The sequence below is a fragment of the Oreochromis aureus genome, linkage group 2, assembly GCF_013358895.1.
Source record: "Oreochromis aureus strain Israel breed Guangdong linkage group 2, ZZ_aureus, whole genome shotgun sequence".
Classification (NCBI taxonomy): domain Eukaryota; kingdom Metazoa; phylum Chordata; class Actinopteri; order Cichliformes; family Cichlidae; genus Oreochromis; species Oreochromis aureus.
The window spans coordinates 21,037,516-21,051,084 of record NC_052943.1 but is presented as its reverse complement, the minus strand read 5'-3'; the positions used below and the strand labels follow the sequence as shown (position 1 = coordinate 21,051,084).

Here is a 13,569-nt window from a genome sequence, read left to right as displayed (position 1 = left end):
AGTACTCAATCAAAAGAAGTTTAATAGTGCACAGTCTCAGTTATCCACTGTTTTCTTCACTTTGATAGAGGTGATTATAGTAAAACAGTGACTGCCATATAAATATATGTCAATGAAAAGAACAGACTGGAATATTTAAAACTTCCAATAATCAGAGCGCTTCATGAGAATTGCATGCAAGTTTATGTGTATGTATGAAAGGTAAATTGCATAACGATATGTATGTGTGTGTGTGTGTGCAGATGAAGTAAATAAGTATTATCTCTATTAATATATTACTTTGCATATACATGACAGTTATTTCTTCATGACCTAAGTGCGAAACTAATAAAATAGGGTAACCCTGTATCTGGAACAATAACTAACATCACGCACAACCTTCACATTTTCCTGTTTTGATTTCCGTTTGAGAAAACTGTTGTAAACAAAGCATGTGAGTCAAAAATAAAATACCATGAGTGTGTTGCTGGTGTTGTTTTATGTATTTAGGCTTTGGGTATGGCATATTTCCATTGTGGTAGTGCAGTGAAACAGCACTACAGTGAGAAGCCAATAAGATTGCTCTAAAAATTGTTCCCTCCCATTTGATACGGTTAAATGTTGACAAATCCTTTCACAATGCAGCTTCAAACATCTGCTGTGTCAAGAGAGAAAAAAAAGAAAATGCTGACAATTTTTTATATACTGCTCCTGATCAAAACTGGGCGTAAGTACAGAATTCTTAATCACTGTGGTGTATAAATATAAAAGATTATATGACTATATCACTTTTGGTAACCATGACTCTGCTTTTAATTTTCAGGATGCTCAGATCATCAGATCTTTGACACCAAAAATGTTGCTGTTGGGCAAAATGTGACTCTAAATTGTTCCCGGGATCATCTTTGGCATTCAACAAACTTATTTTGGATCAGACTTGTTTCTCAGAGCTTTCCTGAAGTTTTAGGATCAACAATATCTCATGATGTTCCAACTATTAAAAAGATTCATAATATTACAACAAAACAAGAGCCTGGAACTTTTGTTCTACATATCAACGGAGCACAGTTAAGCGATACAGCTGTTTATTACTGCATCAAAGAAAGTCAGCTAACCATGACATTTTTGAAAGGAACTTTTCTTAGAGTCAAAGGTAAGTGAAAGAGAAACAGCAACACTAACGCACCAACAACAGCAAAATTATTTGTAGTTTTTATGTTTAGTTGCAACAATTTTATTTGCTAAATATGCACTAATTTAATATATTTTAACTGTTTTGATTTAACTGAATGTAATGAAACATATTTTTTTTTTTTTTCATAGGACCTGACCCAGGCATAGCTGGTGTCACTCAAGACTCTTTGTCTCCAGTCCATCCAGGAGACCCAGTAACTCTGCAGTGTTCAGTCCTCTCTAATTCTGAGAATAGAACATGTACAGAAGATCACAGTGTGTACTGGTACAGAGCCAAACCAGATGAATCTCATCCTAGTTTAATGTATAGTCATAGAAACAATGGTAATTACTGTGAGCGGAGTCCTGAGGCTCCCTCCCAACAGAAATGTGTCTACAGCTTCTCCAGGAACGTCAGCTTGTCTGATACAGGAACTTATTACTGTGCTGTGGCCACATGTGGAGAGATACTGTTTGGAAATGGAACAAAACTCGATATCAAAGGTAAGTGTTTTTCTATAAATTAATGTTAATATTTTAGTCAAAATTAATATATTATTATTACACATCAACAGTAGTTTTACAGTTCAATATTACTTCACATTAATTAAGAGCTTTTTTCAACATACTTTCAGTTGTCCATCATTGGGACTTGCAGAAAACAAACACCGTTGTCTTTCTGCTATGTGTTGCTCTCAGCATAAGCCTGATTGTTATAGCCTTCCTCATTTATACCATCAAAGAAAAACACAAAACCTCCGGTAAGAAGAGTTATTTCAGTAAAGTAAAATACAGTGAAACGTTTGCTTCCGGTCACTATTTACAGTTATTTCTTTTGTTCAAATTGTTTTAATCCAGCTGCTGCTTCTCTACAAACAAATAGAGAAACAACTAGGACAGAACAACAAATTCAGCAAGTAAGAAATTTAGAAATAAACAGTCTGATAGAAACAAAACTATCAGCAATTGTTCGTGGTAGTCTACAGATGTGCATACAAGTTGATAGATTTTTTTTTATTTCTCAGAGACATGAGGACTCATTGACTTATGCTGCACCAACTTTTACCAAGAGAAACACTCGCAAAGCAGGGAGAAGGAATGCAACAGAGACAATTTGTATTTACTCTGATGTCAGAGCTTTTGAGTATGGAAAAAGTGATGCTTAAGCAAAGCTTGTATTTCATCTCCCTGTGCCATCAACTAATACACTATGTGGCAACTAATGTATTATTGTATGTTTAAACCTGAGGTATTTATTTGTGATGACTGGACATAAAATATGAATAATGATGTGGCGTACCTTTAGTAACTCACGAGTTCAATTTGGAAAAATAAAGTATATTTTCACTTTGGACTGATATGTAATATTGGCATGCCCAGACTCTGCACACTGAGTTTGGGTACTGGAATTTGAGAAGAAAAACATTTAGATGATGAATATGTGAAAGTAAGTCCACTATGTCATCAGACATGAAATTTGGTTTGGAAGAACTGCATATTTAGTGTGTTTTAAATGGATGTCCCATTTTTTTACTCTTTCTGTTTTGCTTTGTGGCCGCTGTAATAGAAATACAGAAATCTGCACAGAAACATCTAAAATACTACTTTGTTGTGTGAGTTCTTTGTATCTTTCAGCTATTTATGTCAGGTGTTCAGAAAATAAACTTTGCTATTTATGAGGCTCTTGCAGAAGCTTTATTAAAACAATCAAATGATGTCTGAAGTATGTGTGGTTTCTCAGCTTTCCACCAAAGACTTCGTCATATTTGAGGTGTAACTCAGTTTGCATCTGTTGCAAACTGATGCTGGTTTGACTGTTGTTGTGCAACACAAGTGCTCTGAAAATGGAATCAATTAAATCCATCCAACATGAAATTAAAATAAATGACAAATTCATGATTTATCTTTGAAATCAACACATTAAAATAAAAAGTCCTTTTCATTTAATTCTATTATGATTGAACCATTACTCCATATAAGAAGATAATCTAAATATTCCCTTTACAATCACACATGTTCAATAACATAATTTGCTGATTAACTGCTAAATAAAATGTTACGAGTGACGAATGAATGACTAAGCAAGCAGAGCATCTCCAAAGTGCTCTGCCTAAAGATCAATATTTCATGTTAAATTTGGGCACCATTTGCTGAACAGCCATTACAGAGCTTAGATACCTGACCTGTACTAAGCACAGGTATTCCTGATATAATGTGGGCCCATCAGTGGATTATCTCTTGAGGTATTTCTGTAGAAGCAGGAGATTTCAACCAATTCTGTAGTAAGATTCTCTGCATTTGATTTAATGTGTTGTATAACAATCTGTGTAGTTTTGATGGCATTTCATGCCTGGCACCTTGTGCAGTAACTGCAGAGTGAACTTTCAGGTCTCACCAACTAAATTTTGTTTTCAGTTACAGCAATCTTATCAAACTTTTGCAGCTCAGACTGTGCTATAGGTACAGACAGATACAATTTTTGAGACATACTAAACTTTTTAGGATGTCAGATATACTAAGCTGTCTGAAAGACTTGTATCTGTGGCTCAGACCTAGCTTGTGGATTTTTACAACAGGGAGGTGTCGAGGAAGGCGACCTCTTTCTTGTTATGTTTAGACCATCCTCTCCGCTGCTTCCCTCGAGTTGCTGGTATAAAGTACCTGCAGTGAAGACCAAGAGACAGTCTTTTATACATGCTAATATTGTCATGCTTAACAATATTAAACCATAAGTGTTGTTGTCATCATTGAACTTTGTTGATGCGACTGACAAAACTTGGGCCGTTTCTGTTTTTTTGTTTTTTACAATGTATGTGTTGTTTGATGAGTGGACATGCTGCAAATCAATTTTCCATTGGGGACAATATAATTACCATTACACTATATGCAATATTATTATCAAATATTTTATTACACACTTAAATTGCAATGACAGTATCTTAGAATATTGTTCTTACAGTAGGTTTAAGTAACTTTTTGTATTAAGAAGAATCAAAGTTGCCCGTCTTTCATTCATTGTGGTACAGCACACTTGTCTTACAGTACTGATGTCTTTCCACAAAATCTAAGGTTTAGTTACAAGGTGTTTAAGGTTAGCAAAGCACAAACTAGTTGAAATGTAAATGACCCCCCATCCCACATTTAACACACAAACAAATAATATTTAATGCAAGCAAACTTTTTTGTAGCCTCTAACCCTTTCTACTCATGCCACTTTGTAACTGCAATTCTTTGTGTCTGTAATCTTATAATCTTGCAAAAACATAGAAAGCATCGCACCAGTTAGTGAGCCTTAGCCTAACCAGATACGAACTGATATTTCCTTTTGCACACAGGTACATATTTTCAATTAAATATAGTAATTCATGCCAATACCATACACACATAAAAAATACTCTTATCTTTTTGTGTCTTTGGGTTTGGGATATGCACTGTACATCACTGCAAAATAAAGGAGTTTGTTTATGAGTCAGCTAGTTCCATAATAATAGTATTTCCATCTGCCCTGCTGGTACACTGCTGTTTTACTGTTGCTTTCAAAGAAGATGTGTTATAGGTGTGAGTGTCTTTGTGGTAATAAACAGTAAAAAGAATATAACAAACCCAATGTGCATTTGTATTTGAAAAGCTTCATAACATTTCCTGAATTGGAGTGGGACTTCAAACCCCTGGGTTTGGTGCAAACCTGACACAAAGATCTGAGCTGGTCTAAAGACTGAAAGAGTGAGAATGACAAAAGGAAAGTAATTTTTGAATAGGACACTTAATTTGGCAACTCTCCCATGATCACGCTCATGATCTTTGCATTGTTTGTTAGCTGGGATTATAAACATTTGGCTGTGTGCACACTCATAAGTGTCTCTCTTGTTCAATCCCTTGAAATCTAATTTTACTAGTAAAGTATATTAAGGTATAGGAACAAGACTGTATTCATAAAGTCATTGTGAGATTTTATTATCCATGTGTAACTGACATCCAGTTGCACTATCCTAATCACATGTGTTCTTATTTACTTTAATTTACTTTACTTTTAAAATGTGCTTTTTGAATCAGAAACTAACTCTAGGCTGTAAGGGGGAAGTCCTCCCCCACTGTCTGTTGTCACCTCACCACTCACCGCATTCACAGTTTTCAAATAGATTGCTTAGAGAATGGAGGGATTGTTCCTGACCATGAATCACACCTAAATTCATTCTGGGTGCTAGATCAACAGAAGTTAAATGATGTCCAGTCAAAGTTTTCCACTGTTTTATTAATTTTTATGAAAGTAATTGTTGGCCCTGCGTTACAACAGGCCCGCTAGTTCAGACTTATTCCTGTGAAGAAAGCAAGATAGAGCAGTGATTGATCGGTTTTACTTGCTAGCAAGGGAAGGATCTCAGAGCAGCCTTTCTGCCCTCGATCTCAGACCACTCCGAAGAACCGTCACCCCACTGCAGCCTTTTATTGTGCCACACACAGTTTACACCTACACCCATTGTAAACCCCCCTATGGTCACAAAAGGTTAAAACACCGTGTGTGTGTATGCATGTGCGAGCATGTGTGTGTGCATGTGTGTATGTGCAAGTGAGTGAGTGTGTATGAATGGGGGTGCATTTGTGTGACTTCCTGCTGAGGATGTGCCTACAGTTACACTATAGCCCCCCTCACCATTCAACAGGCTGGGGAGGGGAACAAAAACAGAAGAATGTCTTTGGTCACACAGTTTAAGGCAAGGCTTATGAATTTAAGTACAATAATGACAACATTTAACAATTTCAACCTAACAGTAATCATGATAAAGAGAAGATGACTGTTATATTGATGCAGCAAAGACAATGGGATGCCTAAAATTTCCAGTAAATATATTGTTTTCTGAAAGCTGGCTGCCACTTTTTATGTGTTTGTGTATGAAAGTTAAATTGGACACTTAAGGTCCAGTGTGTGTTATCTCACAGGGCATGAGATCATGTCCTGTTTGGGACTAATTTACTTTCCACTCACTTTTGCATTTATCAGCAACAAAATAGTTTCAGTTGGTTTGGGTTGGAGGTGCAAGTTTCACAATCAAGAGACCAGATCATGTCCTGTTTGGGAATGGGCAGTTTATTTTCCACTCACTTTTTGCATTTATCAAATAACAACAATAGAAGAGCGTTAGTGGAGTTGGTTTTTCCTCACCAGGTCGGTTATACTGTGTGCAATGAATATGAAAATACTCTCTTTCCCACTTTCAAACAATCTGTCAATTTACTACACGAGTAATTGGCTGTTTCTTCGCTGTTTGAAATCTAACATCCATGTAAAAAAAAAAACCCAACAAAAAAAAAAAAAGTCCAGGTGAATGAAAGTAATCCAAAATAAACTCATAAAATGTTTGAGTTTGAAAAGCACTTTATAAAAGCTGAAGTATGGACTAGGAAAGAACAATGTGAAGAATGATGCAGCACATCACGTGTATGGGTCAGATCCACCCACTCCCCCCAAACCTCCAACCTCCCAGACCTTTTCAGAACCCCCCTGTCCCTCCATCACCTTTCAGAACCCCCGACCCTCTCCCCCGCCAGTGGGTTCATAGACCAAGTACACAAGGTCCTGAGGATGATCAACCCCCGCAAGGCAGCAGGACGAGACAACATCACTGGCCCTTAGAGCATGTGCTAACGAGCTGGCTGATGTTCTCACATCCATCTTCAACCTTTCCCTCAGCCAGAGCATCGTTCCCACATGCTTCAAGACCACAACCATCATCCCTCTCCCCAAGAAAAGCCCAGAGACCACAGACCAGTTGCCCTCACTCCAATCATTGCAAAGTGTTTTGACAGAGTAGTGCTGGCCTACATCAAGAGCAATATTCCACACACTCTGGATCCCCTGCAGTATGCCTACCGGCCCAACAGGTCTACGTCAGACGCCAATGCTGCTGCCCTTCGCTATTCCCTCTCCCACCTGGAAAACAATGACTCCTACATCAGGGTACTCTTTGTTGACTACAGCTCCGCCTTCAACACAGTCATCCCTCACAAACTCATCCACGAACTGTCTACACTTGGCCTGCACCCCACCCTCTGTGACTGGCTACAAGACTTTTTGACTGGCAGGCCTCAGTCTGTACCACAGGGTTGCGTCCTCAGCCCCATCCTCTACACCCTGTACACCCATGACTGCATCGCCTCCAACAAAGAGAACATCATACTGAAGTTTGCGGATGACACTGCAGTGATCGGTCGCATCACTGGTGGGGACGAGGTGGCTTATAGGAAAGAGGTAACTAGTCTGGTGTCATGACGTGAGGACAACAACCTCACCCTCAACACTGATAAAACAAAGGAGATGATAGTGGACATGAGGAAGAAGAAGAGGCCTCACCAGCTGCTGTTTATCTGGGAGAGTGAAGTGGAGAGCGTGAGCAGCTTTAGGTACCTGGGCGTCCACATCAGTGAGGACCTCACCTGGACACTGAACACCACACAGCTGGTCAAGAAGGCTCAGCAGCAGCTATATTTCCTGAGGAGGCTGAGGAAATTTGGTATGTCGGCCAAGATCCTCAACAGCTTCTACAGCTGCCATGTGGAGAGCACATTGACCAGCTGCATCACTGCATGGTACGGCAGCACTACTGCTATGGACTGCAAACACCTGCAGAGAGTGATAACAACTGCGGAGAAGATCATCAGGACTCCGCTGCCCACTGTGCAGAGCATCTACCATTGCAGAGTCCAGAGGAGAGCTGCCTCCATCCCCATCAAAGACTCCACACACCCTCAACACAGACTGTTCACACTTCTACTCTCGAGACCAAGGTTTAGAAGTGTGAAATCCAGAATGTCCCGACTCAACAACTCCTTCTTCCCCACTGCTATCAGACTCCTGAACAGCTGATCTACCTCAACTGCAATTTGCACATCAGGACACTTTGCAGAATAAATTCATTTTGCACATTAAGCTCCTTTGTACATGCATCTACATCGATATCTGCATACGACATCACTTGTCTCACTCTCTTGCTTTTTTTACTTATTTATTTATCTTTCATTATTTTTATCCTTATTTTTATATTTATTCATCTTAATATCTTGTCTTATTTTTATCCTTATTTATCTTGTTCCTTTAACCCTTACCTAACTTGGCATCCGTGTATGGACAGCAAAGGAAGAATTTCAGTGCACAGAGAAATGCTATTTCTTCTGTGCACATGACAATAAACACTTTGAATCTTTGAATCTTGAATCTTGAACAATGGGAAGAAAAACATACCTGGGTTCAGCCTGTCAGCAATGATTTAAAAAATATCCTTGGAAAATGTAACTGGGTGGCTGAAGCCCTATTTACAGTATTTTATTTCAATTTTCTTTTCTTATTTTTCAGAGAAAATGCCCATGTGATTTCTGTTATCATTAACTTTTCCTTTATTGTTTTAAATGAAATATTAATTAAACTGAATACCAACATTTTACTGCATTTTTATTAGAACAATATGCACAAATATTTGCATAGTGCAGTATACATAATTATGCACATAGTGCATATTTACAGTTTGCCCAGCTTATTGTACATTGTGCTTCTGGCACACCAGAGTGTCCCTTAATTGATAGTTCAAAAATTGGCAACGCTAGTTGCCAAATGATGTCATTTGATGGTCAACTGGTTCCCAGCAAAATGTCTTGGAAAAGGAAATACAATGTTACAAATCAAATGAAACAATGACTAAGCAAGCTGAGGATTATTTTCTTTTCTGAGAGGAGGCTACTGCTGGTTTTGGCCTTCTGATTTGACAAAAGAGTACACACAGTCTGTGTAGTCACTCTTCTTCTTTTTTCCTTGTCTCATCTTCCTTGTAGAGAAATCCAATGGTGCATAGTTAACATCTTTTGCTTCTCCATCCTACAGAAATATATTTGTTAATGAAAAAATATTTTAGATTTTCTTTATTGTAGCTATATTATCAACTCAGCAGTCAGAAAAACAGCATATATACAAACTAGATGATCACATAAGGCAGAAGGGGACTGAAGTTTTAATGGACCTGCTCTGGCAACAGTAAAGCAGAGAACAGCACATTAACAGCAGCTCAAATTTTGCTAGATTTGGAGAGAGCTCAATCTTTCGTCAAGCTTTATATGTTAGAATGGGCTATCAGCTTTGTGTGTTCTTGTCAAATATCATGTGTCTTGTATGGAAACTTTTCTTCTGGGCTGCTGTTCTATGTTTTTTTAGTGAAAATGTAGCTTACTTATGTTTTGGAAAAACAATGTAATAAAATATTAGCTAAGAAAGGTAAGACAGAAGGTTTGTGGAAAGCAGATTTCCAAAGCAGGAGAAACTGTAATCATAAAATTCATATTTACCAAATCATTTGTCGGATTTGCAACTGACTTGTTATGTCCCAGATGATGGGAAACACTTGTTGCTCCTGTTAATAAAATCAAAGGCTGCATATCAGTATGTAATAGTTTTCATTCTCCAAGAAAAAAAATGAACAAATATTTTTTTTAATATTTTACCCTGGTGTATAATGTATGCACATGTTATGATATGCTGAGGAGAACTGTGAAAGAGTTTTGCTCAAGGGCATCTGGATTAATGAGCCTGTGGTTGTAACTTAGCCAAGGACATCTTGGTGGGCAGTAAATCTCTAATCTTTTAACAATATTTATGAAATACTGGAGCCTAATAACTGATTTTGAGAATTTGTTTTACTATTAAAAAACAGAATTTAAATAAAAAATATTACTGCAGTAGAATCATATTAATATCATATATGCAAATATATAAATGTGACTCTATAATCAACCTTTGAAATGACAACAAGTCATGCAGGAAATGAGGACGATGATTACAGTCACACAGCAGACCAACAGTCCTCCAAGAATAAGAATAACTGGGTCCAGTTCTGTTCCTGGAAGAAGAGAAATGTTTACTACACTCAAACAAATGTTATATTTTGGCAGTTTTTGGCAAACAGTTAACAGCATCATCATTTACTGGTGATGCTAAATTGCTTAACTTTTTGTTTCCTTCCTCAGAATCTTACCTTTGTTGACAGACAAAACACATTTTTTGGCAGAAAGCTGAGTATAATAATATTTGATGAATTTCTGTACGTTTGCTTAACTGGAGGTGACAGTTTAGGTCTTCTTCCAGAGCCTGACAGTGTGGTGACACAGATGAATAACATTTCATTAAGCTTCTGCAATGGCCCTCCAAAAGCTCTGACCTCAATCCTACTGAAAATTTGTAGACAGTGTTTAAAAGCCAGGCCATGAAACCGACCAATTTTGCCAATAAAAGTGGTCAAATATCCACCCTGAATTCTGCCATACTGCATCCTGATAGCTACCAAAGGTGTCTGGTCAAGTTTTTAAGAAACATTTAACCAAATATTAATGAGGGTACATGTATACTTTGTGCCTGTATATATACTTTTGATCCTGTGAGGATTAGAGGAAATTAAGCTTGTGCATCTTGGTAAAGATTTACGGTGCAAAGTCATTTCACCCATGAAAAAGAACAGTTCACAGAATTCATTCCCAAATTACCATCATTCATGCTCATCATGCGTGTATGTAACCTTTTGACCACAGCTGTAGGCATGTAGATATGATAAAGAGAATCTGCTGAATTTCAACGTGACATGAAATATTATTTAAGCGTCTCTGAACATAGCGTCATAGTGTCAGACAGGAAGTTGGGAATAATTTTCAAATTGCTGATCTACTGGGATTTTCGTCACGCAGCCATCTAGGATTTATAGAAAAATGAAAAGTGAATCTAGAAGAAAAAAAATCCAGTTAGCATCAGTTCTTTAGGTGAAGATTCCTTGTTGATATTGAGGTCAAAGGAGAATGGCCACACTCCTCAATAACTCAGATTATAGCCAAGGTATGCAGAATAGCATCTGTGAATGCAACATGTTGAACATTATAGCAGATGGGCTACAGCAGCAGAAGACCATTCTTTGTCAGCTAAAAACAGGAATCTGAGGCTACAGCTTGAATGGGCTTACCAAAATTGGACAAAAGAAGAGTGGAAAGCTCTTGCCTGGTGTAATAACAGTTAATTTCCACTGAGTCATCTGGATGATAGGGTCCAAATTTGACATAACCAACATGGATACTTTAGATTAATGGTTCAGGCTGCTGGTGGTGGTGTAATGATGTGAGTAATACTTGTTATTTGAACATTTCAACTACTGTAACAAATAAACAGTAATATAAACTTATTTTACCTTTTACTTTTTTTTCAGTACAGATGTGTAAGACATCAAAGGTAAAAATGTTCTACAAAATGAAATACATTTTCCTTTTCACAATGTCACCACATTTTAAGTAATGTAGCTGTTTCAAAGAATATATATATATATATATATATAAATTATGATTTCAGTACAACCTTTAGAATTGGCTTGTGCTGACTTCTACAGATCACCCATATAAATACCAAGCGGCTAATCAAGTTCAGCCTACCTGGTTTTTATATGTATGAAAGAGTTCAGGATTTTAGAGACTGTACATACTTACTTGTGTCCACTTTAGATCCTTCACCAAACAGTATCGCTCCACATGTGACGACAGCACAGTAGTAAGTCCCAGTATCAGAGGAGTTCTGTATTGTTTTGGACAGATGGTAGATGCAGCGTCTCTCTGTATCATCCATGCTGTTTCTATGAGTGAAATTTCTGTAAATGATACTTGGATGGTTTTCTCCTGATCCACTTTTGAACCAGTGCACACTGTGATCACTGGGACACTGAACACTGCTTTCTTTGTTCTTGGCGAATAATGAACACTGGAGGGTGACTGTGTTTCCAAGTTGGACTGATGATGACTTTGGAGTTTGCGTCACATAGACAGATGTCTGGTGATTATAATCTGTGTGATGTATTAAAAGAGTTTGAACAGAAATTACTGACCTCAGTTATTTGCAAGATGGAAAAGATTTGTAATTATTGACAGAAAAAAACAACACCAATATACACCAATCATAATGTAGCATATATTACCATTTACAGCCAAGAAGAATCCTCTAACGAAATGCTGTAAAAACTCGGTTCCAGTTTGACAAAAGTATGTTGCTTCATCCTCTTTGTTTATGTGATTGATAGTAAGAAAACACTGATCATTTGATTTATGGACATGGAAACGGGTATGATTAAATGGACTGATGAACTCTATCTTGTTATAAACTACTGTAGCTACTGTTTGGACCATTTTCCCAAGAGACTGCTTATACCAGTGGAAGAATCTGTCTGTCTTCTCAGAGAACGGACAGTGAAAAGTGGCATTGCCACCAAGTTCAAGTGTAGTCAAAGAGATCAGATGAGGAACCTCTGCAGTATGAAGCAAGGCTAAAGAAAAGAAACAGTAATTGTCATAACACAACAGGAGAAACTCACTGAAACATATACATATTTGCTTCTCTATACAGTGTTTTAGAGGTCATCTAATGTGACCTTTAACTCATAATGGTACAACAATAGTATGTCACAGTACTATATGTATATGTAAGTAGTTGTCATAGTAAGTATATAGGTAGGTAAGACGCACTTACATGTTGTACTAAGAAGAATCAAAGCAGACAGTCCTCCGATCATTGTGGTACAGTAGACCTGTCTCACAGTACCACAGTACTGTACTCTTTCCACCAAATGGAAGATTTAGTCAGAAGGTGTTTAATGTTTGCAAAGCACAAATCAAAGTGATTGGTTGAAATGCAAATTACCCCCCACCCCCCCATATCCCGCCCTCCCATTTAGCAAACACAAATAATTTCCAGTGCAGTGAACATTTGTATATTTTAATTCTACAGGCAGCCACTGAATGCTAACATTAACAATTTGCATCTTATCATCCTTTTATTTAACTAGATACCAACTAAATCAATGCAAATAAATAAATAAAACCAATAGCTGGTGTTTTGCCCCTCTAGTGTTCTTACCAACTCCTTCCTGTGCCTCACTCATTTATTGAGCCATGTGGCTCTTAATCTTAGAGGCTATGATGCAGTACAGGAGCTTACATGTGGTTGGTACTGAGGCAGATTATTGACCAGTAGACCAATAATTATTGACTGGTTTGGCCTTCAGTTTGATATTCCATTGGTGTTTTGTCCATTAGCAGCTGGTTTATTTGTGCTGCTAGATGCTCATGAACTGCAGTTAACTTCTTTAACCAGTAGGTGTGAATAATGTCAGGGCCTTGTGCTGCTCAACTCTTCATGCTTTATACTCTGTCTAGGATGTTTGCCACTGTGATACTGTATCCTGTTTGGGGAGGTTGCTGGGGCTCGGCTAGCCACTGGGCATTGTTGTTATGGGTTGCATCTTTCTCCCATATGCTCTTCCGGTATTGCACCGTCTCCAGCCTTGGTGGGGCTCTTCTCATATTGTTCTAATGTCACTGAGAGGACAGCTTGGATACCTTTCTGCAGCTCTGATA

At 37.7% G+C, this 13,569-nt stretch overlaps 2 protein-coding genes across 3 annotated transcripts; one reads left to right on the top strand and one right to left on the bottom strand.

Moving 5' to 3' along the window:
* Nucleotides 1-618: 618 nt before the first annotated feature.
* LOC116322166 lies at nt 619-2,397 on the top strand. Its single transcript, XM_039598191.1, has 6 exons — nt 619-706; nt 803-1,132; nt 1,303-1,656; nt 1,788-1,913; nt 2,011-2,069; nt 2,178-2,397. Exons 1-6 carry the CDS (start codon nt 619-621, stop codon nt 2,316-2,318), a joined length of 1,098 nt encoding a protein of 365 aa, XP_039454125.1. The 3' UTR covers nt 2,319-2,397.
* Nucleotides 2,398-8,579: 6,182 nt separating this feature from the next.
* LOC116322167 lies at nt 8,580-12,761 on the bottom strand. Of its 2 annotated transcripts, none has more exons than XM_039598406.1 (6): nt 12,683-12,761; nt 12,135-12,479; nt 11,653-12,003; nt 9,927-10,031; nt 9,481-9,545; nt 8,580-9,016 (listed from the first exon to the last, which is right to left on the bottom strand). In XM_039598406.1, the coding sequence occupies exons 1-6, from the start codon at nt 12,723-12,725 to the stop codon at nt 8,879-8,881; spliced, it is 1,047 nt and encodes a 348-aa protein (XP_039454340.1). In that variant the 5' UTR covers nt 12,726-12,761; the 3' UTR covers nt 8,580-8,878. The 2 variants fall into 2 exon arrangements, with proteins under 2 accessions (XP_039454340.1, XP_031598039.2); XM_031742179.2 differs by having other exon boundaries at nt 8,882-9,016; nt 11,649-12,003.
* Between the last annotated feature and the right edge of the window lie 808 nt (nt 12,762-13,569).